Source organism: Engystomops pustulosus, chromosome 5 (assembly GCF_040894005.1).
Source record: "Engystomops pustulosus chromosome 5, aEngPut4.maternal, whole genome shotgun sequence".
In the NCBI taxonomy this organism is placed as follows: domain Eukaryota; kingdom Metazoa; phylum Chordata; class Amphibia; order Anura; family Leptodactylidae; genus Engystomops; species Engystomops pustulosus.
The window spans coordinates 75,978,035-76,000,267 of record NC_092415.1 but is presented as its reverse complement, the minus strand read 5'-3'; the positions used below and the strand labels follow the sequence as shown (position 1 = coordinate 76,000,267).

The following is a 22,233-nucleotide window of genomic DNA, read 5'->3' as shown; positions in this document are numbered from 1 at the left end:
TTTTATACTTTATTAAGTGTTTTTATAGGAAAGTGACATTTTAGGGGCTTATATTTTAATGCATTTATTTTTTATTTATTCTAATGTATTAACTTTAGTGTTTTTGACTTTTTTTTTTACTTATACATACTTGAACTTAAACCAGTGATGCTCTGATCACTGGTTTAAGTTCAATACACTGCTCTACAATACTATTTTATTGTAGAGCAGTGTAAACTGTCTGAGCAAGCTTGCGCATGCTCAGACAGTTTACAGTCAGACCCGGAAGGGGTCTGACTGCCATGGAGACCGGGCAGCTCCGGGGCACATGCCAGTCCTCGGAGCTGCCCAGAAGTGGATCGGATTCCCCGGTAAGCGACACGGGGGATCCGATCCACAGCGCAAAAACCCTTACACGCCGCGGTCATGTTTGACCGCGGCGTGTAAGGGGTTAACACCCGCGATCGGAGCCGGCTCCGATTGCGGGTGTTAGCGCAGGCTGTCAGCTGTACTAGACAGCTGACAGCCGCTGCTTCTGGTACCGGCTCCGTTCGTGAGCCGGTGCCAGAAGCAGGACGTTATAGAACGTCCCCGTGCGCTAAGCATCTAGCCCCGGGGACGTACTATAACGTCCTGGTGCGCCTAGGGGTTATGGAGGTCAGCAATAGGAATAAATTCGGAGCTTTTTAATCAATTCCTCCTAATTCCTAGGGAGGGGGGAGGAATTAAGGAAAAGACCATTTGTGCTGTTTGACTGCAACCCCCCCCTCCCGACGCACCTGAGTGAAGGTTCTTCTCAACAAGGGACTCTAGAGCCTTTTTTTTAAATATTGGCACCACAATCGCCTTAGATTGGCTGAATGTAGACATTATCCAATGTAGTATATTACAGGATGCATCACCCGCCGTGGCACTACCCACTAAGTATCTCTTGATCTCCAGTCAACAACATTTTCAACATATAGGGGTCCATCCTGCTCTGACCCATTTTTTTCGCATTGATATACTTCAAAAATGTCTTAGGATTTGTTTTGCTATGTTTGTCCACCTATCTTTCATTTTGTATTTTGGCTGATTTTTATTTCCTTCTTGCAGAACTTAGTAACCGTATTTTTATTATTAAAGGCTTCATGTGACCTGTCAGATTTATATTTTTTGAATGCCCTCTATCTTGTACAGGCAGTTCCCTGGGTTACATACAAGATAGGGTCTGTAGGTTTGTTCTTAAGTTGAGTTTGTATGTAAGTCGGAACTGTATATTTATCATTGTAATCCCAGCCAGAACTTTTTTGGTCTCTGTGACAATTGGATTTTAAAAATGTTGGATTGTCATAAGAACCAGGATTAACAATAAAGATTCATTGCAGACACTGTTACAGCTGTTTATTGTAGCCTAAGACTAAAGTACAATAAATTACCAAAATCCAGAGGTCCGTTTGTAACTAGGGGTCGTATGTAAGTCGAGTGTTCTTAAGTAGGGGACCGCCTGTATTGCTCTTAAAACTATAGCTGTAAGCCATGCGGGGTATAATCTAGCCCGTCTATAGTTGTTTCCTATTGGAATAAATTTAGAAGAATAATGACCCAATCTTTGACAAAGGCCATCTGCGGTTGAAACGTATGTCGGGGAGTTACACCAGGTAGTATTTTGCCCTTGTGATTTATGATCTTCTTATCTGTAATCGTAAATTAGTTGCTTTGTCAGCTTTGCTTTGTGTAGCCATTAAAGACAAGGTGTATAGTTTATTATCCTAGTACAGATGATACTGTATTCCATGTTTAGCCCTGCCTGTGCATCTATTTAACTGGTTAAGGACCGGGCCCTTTCCTGTTTTTTCATTTCCATTTTTTACTCCCCACCTTCAAAAATCTATAACTTTTTTATTTTTACACGTAAAGAGCTGTGTGATGGCTTGTTTTCTGTGTAACAGATTGCACTTCATAGTGATGGTATTAAATATTCCATGCCATGCACTGGGAAGCGGGAAAAACATTCCAAATGCAGTGAAAATGGTGAAAAAACACATTTTTTGTGGGCTTGGATATTACGGCTTTCACTGAGCACCCAAAATGACATGTCTACTTTATTCTTTGGGTTGGTACGATTACGGGGATACCACATTTGTATAGGTTTTATAATGTTTTCATACATTTACAAAAATTAAAACCTCCTGTACAAATTTTTTATTTTTATTTTGCCATCTTTTGGCGCTAATAACTTTTTTATACTTTGTTGTATGGAGCTGTGGGACATTTGATATTATTTTCAATGATATCCTTTTTAGGACTGTACAACCTTTTGATCACTTTTTTTTTTTTTTTTTTAAATTTGTTTTTATTGGCAGTAAGAGTACAAATAAAGAGCAGGAGCGCAGTCCTTGTAACATTGAGTACATACAGTCAAACATAAATCGTAATAAATGACAAAATATACTAGTATGCAACTCTTGGTGTCCTTCTTCGTGTATTCGCCCCCGCTCCCTCCACACTCTCACCATTTTTATGTAATTTTAGAAAACAATTACAAAAACCACTAGGGAGACCTTAGACCCAATTAAGTGCCCATAAGGAACTCCCTAAAGAGACATAGGGAGGGGAGTGATAGAGAGTAATAGGGTAAGGGGAGTAAGGGAACGGGATAGGGTTAAAGGGGGTAGTCAAGTAGGCGAGCAAGAGGATAGAGGGAGGCGCCCAGGCCGGGTGGCAGGAGAACAACCGGAGCAGTCCGGAGAGTGGGACTGCCTCGGATCTTTATAAGAGTTGTCTATACTCAGTCGATTGCTGAAAGAGGATCCATGGTTGCCAGGTTTTGCTAAATTTCGCACGAGTGCCGTGTAAGGAAGACGTAAGGTCTTCCATACGCATGATGTCATTTACTTTGTTAACCCACATAGTCAGTGTTGGAGGATTGGTTTGCTTCCATAGTGCTGGGATGCAAGAACGGGCAGCCATTATCAGGAAGTGTAATATTGATTTCTTGTATGTTTGCGCTGAAACATCACAATGATGGAGAAGTAGGAGGGGAGGGTCCAGTTCCACAGAGTCTCCACAGATCAAGGAAATGTAGTGTTGCAAGCTTTGCCAAAATGGGGCAAGGACCCGACAAGACCAGAACACATGGAGGAAGGATCCTTCCTCTTCTCCACATCTCCAGCATGTGGGGGGCACCAGCGGGAAGATCGTGTGCAGTCGAGTAGGTACCCTATACCACCTAGCCATGAGTTTATACCCCGCTTCCTGGTATCTCGAACTGATTGAGGCGCAATGGCAAAGTTCGAAGATGCGCTCCTTCTGCTCAGGTGTAAGTGTGACATGTAAGTCTGTTTCCCATTGCCTTAAAAACTGAGGGCCTGGGTCGTCCGGTACGGCTAGAAGACATGAATAGGAGGAGGAGAGCGTATGTCTTACAGTCCCAATGCTGGAACAAAGGCTTTCGAATGAGGTTTGGTTTTTAGAAAATTGAGAGCAAGGAGGAAGAGAAATTAAGTAGTGTCGTAATTGCTGAGCCCTCCATGCCCCCAATGGGCATGGGTCTGTGATTTCCATGAGCTGCTGAGTCGTTAACCAGGCTGAGTCTTTGCTGACATGCTTAGCCCTAAATTTACCCGCCCGTCTCCATTGGTTAAATACGGGGTCGTCACAACCCGGACTAAAATCAGGGTGGCCCAACACTGGTGTCAGTGGGGAGTGTTTGGGCAGTAGTCTTTCCCGAACGATCTCTAACTGGCAATGAGAGAGAGTAGGGCCAATCGTTGGGTGTGATTTTAGAGCTGCGTTCCTTTCTAAAGACAGCCAAGGTATCACCTGTAGTGGGGTTGTCGTGTAGGACTGCTCCAGCCGCACCCAAGGTTTCAGGTCTGCATTACAACACCAATCAAGGACTCTGGCCATATGAGCGGCCGAATGATAACCCTTGAAGTCCGGCAACCCAATCCCCCCTGCTATCTTTGGGCGATATAAAGTGGTACGCTGAATCCTAGCGGGCTTACCCGCCCAAATGAATTTATGTTGAATGGCATTCAGGGAACGAAAGTAGGCCTTTGGCAATTTGATGGGTAGTGCTTGAAATAGATAAAGAAGACGCGGGAGTATGTTCATTTTAAGTATGGCACATCTGCCAAACCATGAAAAAATCCCTTTGGTCCACCTGGAGCAGTCCTCTTGTATTTTCTTAAGAATGGGTAGAAAGTTAAGCGTGTAGAGCTTAGATAAATCGGCTGACAATTGAGTCCCGAGGTAAGTAATGCTTTGCGGAGCCCACCTAAAATTAAAGGACCCTCGCAGTGTCTCAACCAGGGCCTCTGGGAGGGAGACATTGAGGGCCTCAGATTTGGACCAGTTAATGCGGAAATTAGACAATTGGGCAAATACTTGTATTTCCTTCATTAGGTTAGGGAGGGAAACCTGTGGGTTAGTTATGAAGAAGAGCAGATCGTCGGCGTAAGACGCTATTTTATATTTAATCCCTTGGGTCTCTAATCCGGAAATATCTTGATTAGCTCTTATGAGTCGGAGGAAAGGTTCCAACGAGAGGACAAAGAGTAATGGGGACAACGGGCATCCCTGTCTGGTACCATTTCGTATCTCAAAGCTGTCAGAGAGAGTGCCATTCACGCGGATGGAGGCTGAGGGGCTGGAGTAGAGCGACATTTTGGTTCGGATACCGAACGCCCGAAGGACCTCGGACATGTAAGACCAGTTTACTCTATCAAAGGCCTTTTCTGCATCCGTAGATAGGAGCATAAGTGGGATTTGTTCCATTTGGGCCTTGTATATCAAATTAATGGTTTTTGTGGTGTTATCCCTCGCTTCCCTTCCCAAGAGGAAGCCAGCTTGATCCGAGTGAATGGAGCTCAGAAGTAGGGGAGCAAGTCTCATTGCTATTACTTTCGCAAACAGTTTGAGATCCTGGTTCAACAGCGAGATTGGTCGGTAATTTGAGCATTGGGTAGCGTCTTTTCCTGGTTTAGGAATGACAGCTATGGTTGCTCTCAGCGCGTCTCTAGGAAGGGATGCTCCCGAAGCTAACTCATTGAAAGCCTTTGTCCAGTGTGGTTCAAGGAGGCCTGAAAACTTCTTATAATACGGTAAGGAGAAGCCGTCAGGCCCCGGGGCTTTGCCCGATTGAGTCTCTTTAAGGGCCAGTTGGAACTCTAAATCCGTAATGGGGGCTTCTAGGGCTTCTGCCTCCTCCTCAGAAAGAGATGGTAGAGAAGAGTCAGATAGGTAAGTCTGAATCCTATCTCGTAGTGCATTTCGAGCTGAAGCTGTGTGAGGTTGGTCAAGATTGTATAGGGATTGATAATAGTCACGGAAGGTTGCCGCAATATCCGAATTTAAATGTTTAGGGAGTCCCGATGGTGTCATGATTTTTGGAATGTACGCACGCGATCGTTGAATACGTAGTGCTCTGGCTAGGGATCTGCCGCATTTGTCGCTATACTCATAGAAGTGTCGGCGACACTTCGCCAGGACTCCCTTTGCTTTACCGATTAACAGTGTTTTAAGAGAGTCACGTGCCTCAAACAGGGAAGTTCGAAGATCGTCGGTGGGCGTACGCTTGTGGGACGTCTCCAGTGCTCTAATTTTGTCTAACAGGGTAGTTATCTCTTTAGCCCTTTCCCGTTTTCGCCGGGCACCGTGTGTAATGAGTAAACTGCGGATGTTATGTTTATGGCCTTCCCAGGCAATACACGGGTCAATCCCCTCTTCTGTGGTCCTGGTAAAATGTGTCTGTAGGGAGTCTTGGATTTCGTCTGCGATGGCACTGTCGTCTAAGAGGGATGTATTCAATTTCCACTGCCATTGGATGTCAGATATGTCCGGAAGGTTAAGTACCGTAGAGACCAATGCATGATCCGAAAACGTGATATTGTCAATTTCCGCTTTCTGGATGAGGCCCAAATCGCTATGGCGAATTAGGAAGTAGTCCAGTCGGGAATACACGTTATGCACTGGAGAGTAGAACGTGTAGTCTCTGTCTCTCGGGTGCATTAGTCTCCAGGTGTCAATCAATTGATGGTCATGTAATAAACCTCTCAGTCTGCGTAAGCTATGCTGCGACAAGGAGGAGGAGCCCGAGGAAGTATCAATGCTGGGATCTAGAGCAACATTGAAATCTCCACCCACTACTAGGTGCCCCTCAGCAAAATCCTCTATGAGGTCCAAAAAGGAAGTCATTGCTTGGGCTTGTCCTGTGTTTGGCAGATACAGGGAGACAAATGTGTACATACTGTCCACAATTTTGCCCTTAACCATAATCACCCTCCCTTCCGAGTCGCAGCATGAATCTACAAATGACCACTGCACTGAAGCCGCTATGAAAATTGAGGTGCCCCTCGCTCTTGGGTCAGAAGTATAACTATGATAGGCATTTGGGTACCTCCTGTCTGTGAAATTGTACGGTCTAGCCTCACTAAGATGGGTTTCTTGTATAAAGGCAACCTGGATTTTCCTTCCTTTCAACATATTGAACAAGATAGACCTCTTTTCAGGACTGTGCAGTCCCTTTACATTAAGGGAGCCAAGTATTAGTTTGTCTCGTCTGTCCTCCGGCCTAGACGCCGCCATAGTGGGAGGAAGGGGAGATATTAGGATAGCAGGGGTAAAAGGAAGGAAGAGAGGAATAAAGACAATAGGAATATGGGGAGGTAAGTTGGGTAAAGTAGGAGCGACCTGCGGTCCCAAGGTTCAGAGGGGGGTAAAGGGATGGGTTAGGATACAGGAAAGAAGCAAAAAAAAAAAAAAAAAGGGGTCAAACCCTAGATCCCTGGAAAATAAAGCCAGGAAAACAACTCCCCCTACCAGGAGGAGAAAGAGTGGGGAACGTAGAAGGCAATAGCGCATGGCTCCATTACCAACAGGCATAAATGAACAATTGCAATCTTAGAGCGATCGACTTCTCTCACCCGCCTTTAGGTGCAATATTAGATCCAAAGGCCGGTGGGAGAGGCTCAGTACTTAATTTCTGAATAATAACTATAACACCTACTATCTTTCGTGTAACAGAGAAGTTTAGATTTTGTACACACTGGGAGGTATTTTGCCCAAATCTCGGATCATAACGATTACCTCTACATATAAGGTACCCCAAGTGGATCCATACGGATAGTGTCGCAACGGTGGGAAGGCATAGACAATACACTTTTACAGATGGCGTTGTATGCTGAGTTTTAACAGGTAACTTCCCAGGGTGGACAAAATTCACATAACAATATACACAAGTTGACATCATTTAGTCTGTAATCAATAATTGACTTCTGGGGCAAGTTATATCATATGACTATATAAGTAATTAAAAATATATGCCACTAGATGGCGGCATAATCCAGCAAGGGCTAGATCTTGTATTGGCATAAAAACTGAAGGAGGCCTGTGATGGAGAGGCCAAACCCAGAGGGATATTGGTGTGCACTGGGTTCAAGGCCATGGGTTCCCCTAAGGAGGGTATTGGCAGGGGCTGCTGGCTATTTTGTACCTGTGGCTGGGAGAGGGCATCCCAGCCTTGTTCTCCAGGCTGCACGGTCAGCGGGTCCTGCGGCGCCGGCTGCGCCACATCAGAGCGGGGGCTGTGTCCGGGCGCCATCTTGGGCGCACGTGCCGCTGCTGGAGGAGAAGAGGCCGCGCTCTGCGGCTGCAGAAAGCGCTCCATTCCCGGACCGGAGGCTGCCGAACGGGGGCCTACAGGGGTCACCAACCTCCCTGCGTTCCTGCCTCTCCTGGCAGACATAGTTTGCCGCGGGTGAGTCCCTCGATCACCGGTAATGGCGCCTGAAGGACGGGAGCTCGTGCAGGGCACGTCTTCACGCCGCCATTACCAAGCCACGCCTTTTGATCACTTTTTATAGATTTTTTTAAATATTTTTCAAAATGGCAAAAGTGCCATTTTCGACTTTGGGCCCTATTTTCCGTTGCGGGGTTAAATGCATTGAAAAACTGTTAATAGATTGGGCATTTTCGGACGCGGCGATACCTTATGGCAGGGATGGCTAACCTATGGCACTGGTGCCAGAGGTGGCACTCGGAGCCCTTTCTGTGGGCACCCAGGCCATCACCAGAGATGACTCCAGGTATCTTCTTGCAGTCCCAGACAGCCCAGGACTTGCTGTGCACAGAGCTATTTTAAAGTGACAGCTCTACCTGGGACTATTTTCTGCTTTATTGGTGTCCTCAGGGGCTGGTATCAATGAAAACTGTGACAGAGCGGGAGTATAAATCACAAATCAAATTTCTATGTTGGCACTTTCCGATAAATAAGCGGGTCCTGGTTGTAGTTTGGGCACTCGGCCTCTAAAAGGTTTGCCATCGCTGCCTTATGGGGCAGATTTATCAAGCTGTCTGAAAGTCAGAATATTTCTAGTTGCCCATGGCAACCAATCACAGCTCAGCTTTCATTTTACCAATGCTCATGAATATTTCAAAGGGGAGCTGTGATTGGTTGCCATGGGCAACTAGAAATATTCTGACTTTCAGACATCTTGATAAATCTGCCCCTTTGTGTTTATGATTTTTACTGTTTATTTATATTTATGTCAGTTCTAGGGAAAGGGGCGTGATTTTAATTTTTAGGGGTTTTTTATTATAATTTGTCTTTTAAATTTTTTTTTTAATTTTTCTTTTTACTATTTTTCAGACTCCCTAGGGTACTTTAACCCTAGGTTGTCTGATCGATTCTATCATATACTTCCATACTACAGTATGGCAGTATATGGGGATTTTCCTCCTCATTCATTACAATGTGCTATCAGCACATTGTAATGAAGGGGTTAAAACGAAATAGCTTCGGATCTTCGGAAGAAGACCTGATCGCCGCTCTCCGATGACGTCACAGGGAGCGACGATCCTAGGCAAGATGGCGTTGCCCATGCGGCGCTATCTTTGTGAGGCTGCCAGCAGCGATCGCTGTGATATGCAGCAAAGACTTATCGGCCCGTGAGCCCTCTCCATGCAGCGAGAGGGCTCACCAGTTAATCTGCAAAATGTGAACTGCTGACTTGTAGTTCTAATAAAGATTTCATATATTTTTGAGACATAAATTGTTATTAGACTGGTTTTCTCTCAATGTTTGCGGTGTTGGTATATGGTTTTGATAAATGTGGCCTAATGTTATTTCTGCCATGGTGTGTCATTAGCTTTGCTCCAACATGATTTAAGACCTAGCCCAGATTCATGAAAACCGAATATCAAATTAAATTGATTAATCACCCGGCACTAAACTCAAAATAACGAAAAGTGACCTGGTCTAAAGACCTTTCCTTATGCATTGTACATGTACAATTTGTCTGCATTTTTTTTATAGCCAGAGATACAAAGAACTTGGGTTGAAGAATTGCTGATGTGGTGAAATCTACATTACAGACACTGAAAGTTAATCTGTAAAACTTTTTCTTCAAGAGACTTACTAGCTTACACAATACCAACAAAGTCCAAGGGTATCACAGATGTGCAAGTCAAGTGTCTGGTAAGTGCTTATTGTGTAGGTATCACTTTTTATAATGTATTAAGCCTCTCCAGGTCATGAAGATCATATAGAGCAATAGAAATTCATTGTAAATGACCAGTACAGACATCATAATAATGGATAATCTGGAAAAAGAGACATAATTAGGAGGGTGGGGAGGGATGGGAAGGGTAAGGAAGACACAAGAGGGAATTGGGAGACACATAGGGAGTTAATGAACAAACAGATCCTGGAATCCCTGGGAGCCAAAGAATCCACATTGTCATGTTCCTGCCTGGATCTGCAGAGTCATCGGCCACCATCTTCTCCATTCTACAAATATTTTTATGATGTGTTTAAGTGGTCTGTTATATGGGCCTGCATTATCAGATTAAAGACAATTTACTACTGGATGATAAAATCCACTCATTATTATAAGTTTTGCAGTGCTGTCATACAGAGGTGACACATAGGGGAACTAGTTATGTTAGAGGGGTTGCCAAGAATCGCAGGGATAGATTTATCATTAGGTAGGTCTGTTTGTCCTACGCCACTGAGGGAACTGGAGCGGACTTGCGTCAAACTTTTCACAAACTTGCACTTTATAAATCTGTTTAGTGCCTCTGGATTATTTTGATAAACCTGGAGTAAGTTGTCTGAAGTGAAACATAGAGTGTGTTGGAAATGGATGCATTGTTACAAACTGACTGATCTGCAATGATACATGTGAACAGCTCCCACCTCAGACAAGTCCCCCCCACACAGATTTTTTTTTTAATATCTGTCAAGTATTATTACACAAGTATCAAAGATCAGCAGCAGGAGGGGTTTACTGCTGTCATAAAACTGTAGAGGGATTGAAACCTGCCTGCATTAACCTCTCAACCGCGCAGCCTTCACTGTTTTTTACCTTACTGTCTTTTTTAATCCTCCACCTTCCAAAAGCCAGAACATTATTCTGTTTGTTTATAGATTAGAGCATAATTTGGTAGAAGGAAATGGAGGAACTTCCATATGCTCTGATGTCCTACAGTGGAGGATCCAGGGGTTTTCCAAAAATGTATGAACCTATTGTAAAGAAGCACTTCCAATTGCTCTACATGGAAGAATTTTCCAAGAATAAAAATGTGTATGCTACAAAGATACAAGCTTTGCTGGTGTGGTGGCACCTGCCTGCAGTTGACAAGGAACTTCTGGAATCTCTGCCTAATCTGAAAGTCATATCAAGCTCTGGAGCAGGGGTGGATCATCTGGACCTAAAGTTGATCACAAGTTATGGTATAGTGGTCACAAATACACCAAGTGTTGGAGATGATTCTACTGCAGATATGGGAATGGCATTAATGTTGGCATCTGCCAGAAATGTACTAGAAGGTAAGTGATTCCAGTATATGTTGTATGGGAATCTCAATATCTTTACTTTTAGGATATTAATATGTTTTATATGTTTCAATGAACAATATTTCTTTAAAATACACTTCTTGGGGCACATTTACTTACCCGTCCCGTCGGAATCCCCGAGGTGTGTTGTCCGACGATGATTCGGAGCTGCCATGATTCACTAAGATCGTGTGTCAAATTTCCTGCATGTGTCACTCCCCCCTCAGGTCCGCCGGAGTTCACATTCTTCTTCCCGATGCGTCACAATTTTGAATGTTAAATTCCACGCGTTGTTCGAAATGTCAATATGTTTTCCTATTTTTTTGTGGTAAAATTAGGTGCCTCGGCTTATATTCAGGTCAGCTTATACTCAGTATATACGGTGTATTACAGGGCTCATTTTCTTGTGTAGGAAAATGACATTATAACCAAAGGTTACTGGTATAATTCCACTTTTCTAATACATGAGCTCAGCTAACATGTGTCATCAGAATGTAGTAGTTCTGTGTTGTACATAAAAATAGATTTATTATTACAAGCTATTTGATTATCTGTTTATCAAAATGTTATTTAGTCACAACGTTCCTTAATTATGGGAGGCTACCACTTTCACCTCTTAAAGGGGTTTTGCCAACTATCCCCTATTCACAGAATAAAGGTTAAATGGTAATGACGTCCAGAGAAGGGGAGTCCCGTTTTCACTAATGGGTTGAGTGGCAGGACCCCGCCTCTTGTTGCACTATTCAGTTATATGGGAGTTTCAAACGCTGCTCTCCGCTATCTCCGCCAATCCCATTAAATGTCCATGGGAGTGCCATAGATAGACAAGTACTGTTCAGTCATTTCAAACATTACCATACAATTGAATGGAGCGTCAGGACACATGCCTATCCCACAGCTCCACCCATTAGTAAGAATGGAACCCGAATTCTCCGGATTACTGGTGGTCACGTTCTCATGATCGGTGTGGGTCCCAACAGTCAAACCACACGATCAACAAATAGTTAGTACAACCCATGACAAGCTTATACTGTGCAATTCGCCTATTAGTAGGTCCTGAAAAAGCTCCATGTTTATTCTTGGTAAACACTATACCCACAGGAAACAGAATGGCATGTTCTGAAGAAACTAAGGAATTTGATTTCAACTGGGTGGGTGATGATATCACAGAAGCCACACTGGGCATCATTGGAATGGGAAGCATTGGCTATTGTATAGCTCAGCGTGCTAAAGCTTTCAGGATGAGAATTCTCTACCACAATAGGAACAGGAGGTAAGGTCAATATGACTACCTTTTTATAAAACTAGCAACCATTGAAATAACCAAAAAATGTGTAAAAGTAAAATTCATTTCTTATACCAGACATTGCATTGTGTGGAAAGTAAGATGAAAACTTGTCTTACATTTTTCATTACAAACACTGGTGAAATATGGAGGTGTATGGTGTGTAATAAAAGAGAAGCTGCTGATCTAGTTTTTACCATTTATTATGTAGCCAGGGAAAGTAAAGGTAGGTATCACGCAGGGATTTTAAACATACAGTATTTCCATCGGCTTATAACACCCATCCACTCTCATAATGACCCTGTGCGAGCTGGAGCTGAATTGCATTTATGGATGTGACACCAGTTGCACAACTAAATATCACCATGTTTCCTCCGAAAACTTCACTTTACAAATATGCAAATGAGGCTGAATTGTTTTTGGAAAACGTGAGCTGATTGGCCTAAATGGATAAGGTTTCACATGAAAAAATATATTAGACACCAGGCTCACCTTGAATGCTCAGCAGAATAAGTCATCAATGCACACTATCCAACTTCCTTGAGCGTGTCAATTTGTTCATTGGTTTTGTCTCAAGATAGAAGCGTCGGAGTGCTCGTCTGAAAAGTAGACACAACGGGGCACATTTACTTACCCGGCCCATTCGCGATCCAGCGGCGCGTTCTCTGCACAGGATTCGGGTCAGGCTGGGATTTAAGATGGTAGTTCCTCCGCCGTCCACCAGGTGGCGCTGCAGCGCCGAAAATAATCTTAACGCCCCGGAATGCACCATCCCATAGAAGGTGAAGGTGAGCGCTCCCCAAGCGACACAGTTTCGGTTTTTAAATGCGGCGGTTTTTCCGAATACGTCGGGTTTTCGTTCGGCCACGCCCCCCCGATTTCTGTCGCGCGCATGCCGGCCCCGATGCGCCACAATCCGATCGCGTGCGCCAAAATCCCGGGGCAATTCAGGTACAATCGGCGCAAATCGGAAATATTCGGGTAACACGTCAGGAAAACGCGAATCGGGCCCTTAGTAAATGACCCCCAACGTGTCTTAAAAGGTGTGAAGAGAATAGGTGAGTATAAACAGGGTAAGATGGGATTTACGGATGTCAAGAATGGGGTCAAGATGACAATGTCACTCTCCCTGGTACACCCTGAGTCCAGCTTCTCTGATACCCTGAGAACCTAACCTCGGAGTCGTGGTCCTATTTGGCAACAACCCCGACAGGAACCTGTCCCTGGCTGGATGGCCCTATTAAACAAGCCTATACCACCGGAGTGGTTCCCGTAAAAAGATTGAAAAGAGTCTGGTATACAGTTATAGACAGTATATAGTCCTATGGAAATTCAATATACAACGTAGGGATCAGAGCGACCGAATCCCGACAGGACCTGTTTCACCCTTCCAGGGCTCATCAGGGGAAAATTGCGATGCGCCAAAAGGTGTCCCTTTACTGTGGGTAAGGGAAACACAGGGGTAATCCGTCCCTTAGTCTAAATTGCTGGTACGGACTGGTGGTCAGGTGGGGGCTGTGGGGGCCCAGTTACAGCGTCCCCATGCATAGCCTTGCAAGACCAGTAAAAAGATCACTTCTTTGTATGTATTTTTCTGCCTTAAGAATATAAGTGATCACGGGTCATTAACCATTATTGACCACGTTCTTTGGATTATTCTTTTTGAATTGTTTTTGGACCCAGGAGTGACATGGCTGAAGGAAGAAGGATGAGAGAAGGTGCTGGGTGGTGGACGTAGGGTGTGTTGTTATTTCTGTGGAGACAAAGCTCTCAGGTGATCTGCTTAAGTCCCCCAAACCACGTCAGCCTAATTAGCATATTCCTAAAGTAATGTTTTAGCATGAAAGGAGTAGCTGGAAAATAAAATCAAAGGTATGGCAGACATGTGGGCATAGCACTGCATAGCATGGGTAAATTGTGGTGACTGATGCCTTTTTAACAGAAAAATAAAAATTCCTGAAGATTGACTACTTTATAACAATCTTGAACTCTTCCCATCTAATTCCTCATAGCTTTATAGTAAGTGTCTATTAAACTTCGTTTTGTTCAACCTTTCATTATTTCTTTCACAGATCAGTTAACAATTGCTCTGCCAAGATCAGCATTCTCAAAGACCGTGAATGCCAGGGATATCCAAGCTTTGTGCTCTGCAATTTTTGTTACTATATTGACATTATGGCTTTGTGGCCTTAAGCTCTCATCTTGTAAACTGAATCTTAGATTTTATTGCATGCATACAAATGAATGTTATATCTCATTCAGAAATGTGTCTATTATTCATATTACAAACTGCGGCGGACTATTAAAATTGAACTGAAAATTAAAATTGGCACATTTCATCTGTAGAACTAACACCATATTTTTGAAACAGGTCCCAGGAAGATGAAATGGCTGTAGGTGCTGAATATTGTAGCAACATGGCTGATTTACTCAAGCAGTCTGATTTTGTAATGGTAGTTGTCAAATTGAACCCAGATACGCACAACTTAATTGGACGAGATCAACTTCAGCAAATGAAGCCAACATCCACCTTTATTAATATCAGTAGAGGTATGAGACTCTGATGTGTAGCAAACCTTACAGAATTCATTTAAGTAGCTTCCTTAAGTTAAACATAAAAAATTAATTTAACATGTGTTGTAGCAGATTAGCCATTTCCCGCAGACAGCTTCTTGCTACTCACTGTGCACAGACACAAAAGTCTATGGGGGTTATTAATGAGTGGTTTTGTTAGGCTTTTTTGGTATAAAAAAGTTGAAATTAAGTTTTTTTGCTACTTCTCACTGCTAAAAAGTTGAATCGGACCATTTCTTTAACCCCTTCCCAACCCGCACTATAAGAAGATAGGTAAGAAGTGACTTTCCTATGTGTGCTTTACTATTACACAGGGCTCTGTAAACCAAATCTCCAACTCCTACTCCTTAATTTCCCGAAATGGTCACTGGCTCCGATTTCCCGACTCATTTTCACGATTTCAACTCCACAGTCCTGTTTTCCTGTTCACTCAAGCAGTGCTAGAGATAAATGCGGACATTCCTTCACAGTGCATTATTCCTCTAATCTATAGCAGAGTAGCTTCACTCCTAAGCATGTACATAAAAGGCAGCACACATTCGTTCCAACTAAAAGAGGGGCCAGGGTGCACAAGTCGCACCAACAATCCATATGCAGCCTATGAAGACATGAGCTGTGGTCCCTAACCTGCTGACAGTCCAATGAGCATAGCTCATGTTACATAATGAGAAAACGTTCATTGATACTTGAGGCTGGGTAACAGTGAGTGCAGCTGAGAAGTTCTCACTGCTCCCAGGTGCACTCCTGCCATTCCAGTCTGTGTGCTCACAACTGACAGGGGTTGAATGTGTTGAGGTCAGGACCTAGAGCAGACATCTGGATATGTCAAACCGCTCAAAAGTTATAACTACATAAAGTTATGTCAGATTTGAAAAAAAAGGTCTGAGTCGGGAAGGTGCTAAATGTCTGTCATTAAGGGGTTAATTAAGTTTATTATCATGTGCACTATTTATGCAATTTTGTTAAGCATACAAAAACATGCATAAGATGAACATATAAGAAATTCCATACCATAGAAAAAAGATCTTTTATTTTTCAGTTTTCCCATATGTAAAATTATAATAAAACAAATTCCTGCTGTATTCTTAAACTTAATTTCAGGACAGGTAGTTGACCAAGATGCCCTGGTTGATGCCTTGAACAACAGAATAATTAAGGCTGCTGCTTTAGATGTCACCTACCCAGAACCACTTCCAAGGTGAGATGCTTAACATAGAAAATGGATATTAATGATGGTTCTTAATTTTTAGCCACTAATTAAGTGATTAGATTGTATGACTAGTTATGCGATTACAATTTTCTTTAACCATTAAGTGGCATGTAAAAATATGCGTCATATATTAGGTCATCCACTGCAGCTTTCCAAAATACTATATAGTCTTAGTGGCGTCTCCCAGATTTTGCCTGGAGTGTAGGGCATGTCACTTCTTGTGGGCATTGATTTCAGTTGGTAGTTTGACCTGGGATCTAAATGGTGGGGAACAGAGCCCCAGTGCCCAAGAGAGAAATATAGGGCAGGGATGCAAAGGAAACAGAAGAGGCGCAACTATCGTGTGAATAAGTTTGGCACAATAATGAAGGTATAAGAAAGGACTCCCACCTTGATTTGGATGATATGAGCGTTATAGCAATGTAGATGAACGTAGCTGCCGACCTCGAGGATCCACGTTCACTGATGGACCAGGATCCAGGAACGATGTGTAAGTATCTTTTTACCCGAAAGAGAGGTTGGGATGGCGCTGCGTATAAAGTCCACGCGGAGGTCCAATTCGTTAAAGGAATCCGCTTTATTAATGAAACATAAATTGCGACGCGTTTCAGCCCCGGACTGGGGCTTTCATCAGGCATTCCTTTAACGAATTGGACCTCCGCGTGGACTTTATACGCAGTGCCATCCCAACCTCTTTTTCGGGTAAAAAGATTGATTTCAGTTGGAAAGCCACATATTTTCCTTACAGAAAATTTATGGCTAAAGACGACACAGCGGCGATAATATCACACCATTAATGATGTTAGAATTGTTGCTATAATTAATATATGTCAGAAAATATATAATATGTGAAATATTTCTTCTTCAGAAATCATCCTTTGCTGACAGCAAAGAATATTATTGTGACTCCACATATTGGAAATGCAACAGATTCCACAAGAAGAAGAGTTGCTGGAAAAGTAGTACAAAATGCTTCTGATGTACTTAAAGGCCTACCAGTAACGGGATTAGTGGCAGCGCCATAACTGTGTATTCAGCACGCCCGAAATACTGATCATGGAATTACTGTACTGCTATAAAGTAACAACACATGTCTTAATAAATATGGATATTTCATCTGGGGTTTCTAACATTTCACTTTGTAGTTAACATTGACCATTTAGACTCTCATAGTAATAGTCAGGAATATTTTTTCTCCTATACTCAGTATAGATTGGGTAAATTTAAGTCTGTTTACCCAAAAATGCTGAGCCCAAGTAATCACTGTGGTAAATTGAGTATACATCTGACAGCTAAGCTTCATTTGTAACAACTGGGACAGTGATAACCTGAACACAAGATTCTTATATGTACTCAGGATAACAAAATAACACATTCTCTAATACACTGTGTGGGGAATTGCTCTGGTAGATGCTTTGTAGCAGTGCAGGAAGCAGGGACACACGCAGAGTTAAAGTCCAAACATCAAGTGATTATTCACACTTCTTTGTCAAAAATACAAATTCAGCCTTGGCTTAGGCACATAACAAAGTACAAAATAAACCCTGCCCGGCTGGGCACTGCCTAATACAATAACAGCACCTAACTATACATGTACCAGGCTGCCTGGCACACGCTCTTGGCTAGCAGTAGTACAGGAGGCACTCAGTTACCTTTGCTGTGTGAACACGGTCCAGCCTTCAGCTCTCCAAGTAGTGCCTCTCCTACTGCTTCTGGCCTGCAGACTAAATCAGGCTCTAACGAGGTCTGTGACCCGATCCTGTGGGCTATACAAAAGCCCAGAACCGAAGCCCGGATGGAGTAGAAGTCCCACTACCAGCCTACCCCAACTCCATAATAAGCAGGCCCAGTACGGACATTACAAAGGTGTCTATGCTAGCTAGGCCAACATAGACCAAACTGACTTCTCTGGAGATAAATGGAGTACCTGCGGAAAAGTTGTTTCCTAGAATGATGGTTAATGCAGAGAAATCCAGGGCTTTTACCACACACCCTTCATCTGCCTGTATGACAGCGGTTTTCCCAAATGACACCTCTTACTTTCTCACAACTGTTATAAGCAAAAATACAGTGTTTCACAAATATAATTCCAACCTGTCCTGGTGTATACAATTTCAGATGCTGCGGGATCTGTCTGCAATTTAGAAGTCTAGAGTCGGGCAGAACATATTCTTCTCCTTTCAGAAAAGAGAATACCATAGTTAACGGCGTTGTCTGAGACTGTAAAAAAAAAAAACCTTGGTGGCCCAAAGGGAGTTCTCTAACTTAACTACTTTGTGACCAATGGTTATTGGTGGCTGAATGTTCAGGTTAATTTTTGAGGTTTGCTATGCTTGTGGTAACACAGTACAATTACACAGTAATTTTCCTTATAGTAACGTATGTATGCAATCTTGGTTTTAGTAACGTGGTTATCTTAGTTCTGGCACTGTAGATATAATTTGAAAACCTTAAGAAGAGAAGGAAATGAGTAAAACATAGATAGGAAACTAAAGAAGGGAAGGAGGACAAGTATAGCAGGCATAAAAAAGGCCATGTTCCCAGACTCAGCTTTAAATACATGATTTCACTCTGAATGTTGGAAAATCTCAGTCAGAGACTAACCCGTTCTCTTGGAGACAAGAAAGGAAATGGAGGAGGATCAGCAGAAGAAAAGGCCCAGATTGGGCTAGAAAATTTGAACCCATACTGTACAGTCATGGCCAAAAGTATTGAGAATGATTCAAATGTTAATTTTTACAAAGTCTACTGCATCAGGTTTTATAATAGCAATTTCCATATACTCCAGATTGTTATAAAGAGTGATCAGCTTAACAGCAATTAATTGTAAAGTCAATATTTGCCTAGAAAATTAACTTTTCCCCCCAAAACATATTTCAACTTCATTGCAGGCCTGCCTTAAAAGGAGCAGCTAACAATGTTTCAGTGATTGCTCCATTAAAGGGAACCTACCACCATGATTCTACCTGTAAATGTAGATTGGGTGGTAGGTGGATGAATGGGACGTGAGGATAGCCCTTTTTAGGGCTAATCCTCACGTCCCGGCTATATTTTAGTAAACTTTAATAAGCGGGTATATAACATTTTTTAAGCGGCTACTAGGGCGTGGAGTAGCGTGGAGGACATGAGGCTACATTTCATCCTCGTAGCTGTGCGCCTTTGTCCGAGTACCCGGCGTTCTGTGCATGCGCAGTAGTGCCGACCTCGAAGCTATGGCCGCGCAACCGAAGGCCTGCGTTCTACGCAGAACACTGGGTACACGGACGAGTGTGCGCAGCTACCAGGAGCTTAGCGCCAAAGAAGAAATGGTAGGCGGAGTAAAGAGGCTACTGGGGCGTGGAGTAGCCGCGACGTGTAGCCTCATGTCCGGCTACTCCACATCCCAGTAGCTGCTTAAAAAAATTTACATACCCGCTTATTAAAGTTTACTAAAAGATAGCTGGGACGTGAGGATTAGCCCAAAAAAGAGCTATCCTCAGGTCCCATTCATCCACCTTCCACCCGATCTACCTTTATAGGTAGAATCCTGGTGGTAGGTTCCCTTTAACACAGGTGTGGGTGTCGATGAGGACAGGGCTGGAGATCAATCTGTCATGATTAAGTAAGAATTACACCACTGGACACTTTAAAAGGAGGCTGGTGCTTGGCATCATTGTTTCTCTTCTGTTAACCATAGTTATCTCTAAAGAAACACGTGCAGTCATCATTGCACTGCACAAAACTGGCCTAACAGGGAAGAGTATCTCAGCTAGAACAATTGCACCTCAGTCAACAATCTATCGCATCATCAAGGACTTCAAGGAGAGATGTTCCAGTGTTGCCAAAAAGGCTCCAGGGCGCCCAAGAAGGACCAGCAGGTGCCTGGACCGTCTCTTAAAAGTGTTTCAGCTTCGGGATCGGGCTACCAGCAGTGCAGAGCTTGCTCAGGAATAGAAGCAGCCAGGTGTGAGTGCATCTGCAAGCACTGTGAGGTGGCGATTCTTGGAGCAAGGCCTGGTGTCAAGAAGGGCAGCAAAGAAGCCACTTTTCTCCAGAAAAAACATCAGGGACAGAATGATATTCTGCAAAAGGTACAGGGAGTGGACTGCTGAGGACTGGGGTAAAGTCATTTTTTTCTGATGAATCCCCTTTCCGATTGTTTGGAACATCTAGAAAACAGCTTGTTTGGAGAAGACAAGGTGAGTGATACCACCAGTCTTGTCTCATGCCAACTGTAAAGCATCCTGCAACCATTCATGTGTGGGGTTGCTTCTCAGCCAAGGGAATCTATTCTCTCAGTCTTGCCTAAAAACACATCCATGAATAAAGAATGGTACCAGAATGTCCTCCAAGAGCAACTTCTCCCAACCGTCCAAGAGCAGTTTGGTGATCAACAATGCCTTTTCCAGCATGATGGAGTACCTTGCCATAAAACAAAAGTGATAACTAAATGGCTCAGGGAACAAAACATAGAGATTTTGGGTCCATGGCCTGGAAACTCCCCAGATCTTAATCCCATTGAGAACTTGTGGTCAATCATCAAGAGACGGGTGGACAAACAAAATCCAACAAATTGTGGCAAAATGCAAGCATTGATTGTGCGAGAATGGACTGCTATCAGTCAGGATTTGGTCCAGAAGTTGATTGAGAGCTACCAGGGAGAATTGCAGAGGTCCTGAAGAAGAAGGGTCAACACTGCAAATAATGACTTGCTGCATTAACCCATTCTAACTGTCAATAAAAGCTTTTGTTACTCATAATATGATTGCACTTGAATTTCTGTATGTGATCCAAACATCTGACAAACACACATAAAAACCTGAGGGCAGCAGATCATGTGAAAATATAATATTTGTGTCATTTTCAAAATTTTTGGCCATGACTGTATTGAAGCAATGAAACGGGGGTCTTGTACCTCTATATAGTCCCAGAAGTAATATTACGAAAATAGTTATGGTATGGTATGTCATGTCCAGACACCATAAAAGAAGAGGTGCATCAATGTTAAAACTGAAGCCCGTTCCACACTTGCGAGTGTGATGCGATGAACTCACATCACACTAGCAACGCGTTCTGTCTGCATCTCCCGGCCCGAGCGCTACAAACCGGAACTGAACGGACAGCGTTCGGGCCAGGAGATGCAGGCAGCATGCGTTGCAAGTGTGATGCGAGTTCATCGCATCACACTCGCAAGTGTGGAACGGGCCTAAGGGTTTAAATAAGGTCAGTGACCACCACAGGAAATCTTTTACACTTTCAAGTAGTACATTTTCTCTCCTGGACCTAATTTCTAGGTTTTAATCAGGAGCAGAATCCAACTTGTCCTAGCAAGTTTCCTTTATCTCAGCGATGGCGAACCTTTTAGAGACCAAGTGCCCAAACTACAACCAAGACCCACTTATTTATCGCAAAGTGCCAACACAAAGGGCCGTAGCATAAGCTACAATGATCATGCAGATCTGTCCATACCTGGAGTCCTCTCTGGTGATGGCCTGAGTGCCCACAGAGAGGGCTCCGAGTGCCACCTCTGGCACCCGTGCCATAGGTTCGCCACCACTGCTTTATCTGATTCTGGTAATTCTAAAAACGATGGCTTCCACTTTTAGTTCCAGAGTCCAAATGTCTACTAATATCGTATATAGTATTTTTTTCAAAGAAGAAGTGATTATAGTAGTAGTCTTGTATAGCTCCATGGGTTGAAGAACTGTATTAGGTAAGTATGGATTGGGGTGTGGGGCCCATGCTTGTGTGAATCACACATAACTAAACTGCACCATCAGGATGCCTCATCCTTTCTTGATAGTATTTAGTCATGAGTGTTCATCATTGGTAAAGGCTCCAGCCTAGGAGCCTTCGAAGGGGAATCCTGTTGCAAGCTGAGATATTCACTGTTGCAAGTTGGCTGTGGTGTGCAAAAACCTGCACCCCTCATGGTCTTCGTGCCATCTTTAGAAGGACCCTTAGAGTGTGTGCCCTTTCATTAGAAAAATATTTTGCCACCCCTTTGTGTCACTAAGTAACCGGCTGTGTCTCTGAGACTCCCACCGATAAGCAACTTAGGCCCTATCCTGTGAATAGGGCCTAACTTGCTATGACTGGACAACCCCTTTTGAGTACAGTTTGTTTACCATGCAGATGTAATGCAGTCTTCTCTTTGCCCACTGTGTTATTCTTCCTGGTTATGCTAAACCTTAGTCTACTCCAAGACAACCTCCTACATTTGTTGGCTATTTAAGGCAGCTTCTTCCACTGGAAGATGCCCTAATAAAGGTCCCTAGCTTGCTAGTGTGCTGTAAAGTGTTTATTTGCACCTTTTTTTCAGACCTAAATTGGGCTTGTGTGCCACTTATGAACCTTTGCCACCTACCCTGATCATGTACCTCCTCT

General features: G+C 43.3%; 1 protein-coding gene across 1 annotated transcript; it reads left to right on the top strand.

Moving 5' to 3' along the window:
* The first annotated feature begins 1,548 nt into the window (after positions 1 to 1,548).
* Positions 1,549 to 16,983, top strand: LOC140132941 (glyoxylate/hydroxypyruvate reductase B-like). The gene is made up of 7 exons (XM_072152405.1): positions 1,549 to 1,619; positions 9,278 to 9,439; positions 10,391 to 10,792; positions 11,900 to 12,071; positions 14,455 to 14,633; positions 15,759 to 15,855; positions 16,736 to 16,983. Exons 3-7 carry the CDS (start codon positions 10,417 to 10,419, stop codon positions 16,890 to 16,892), a joined length of 981 nt encoding a protein of 326 aa, XP_072008506.1. The 5' UTR covers positions 1,549 to 1,619; positions 9,278 to 9,439; positions 10,391 to 10,416; the 3' UTR covers positions 16,893 to 16,983.
* Positions 16,984 to 22,233: the final 5,250 nt, after the last annotated feature.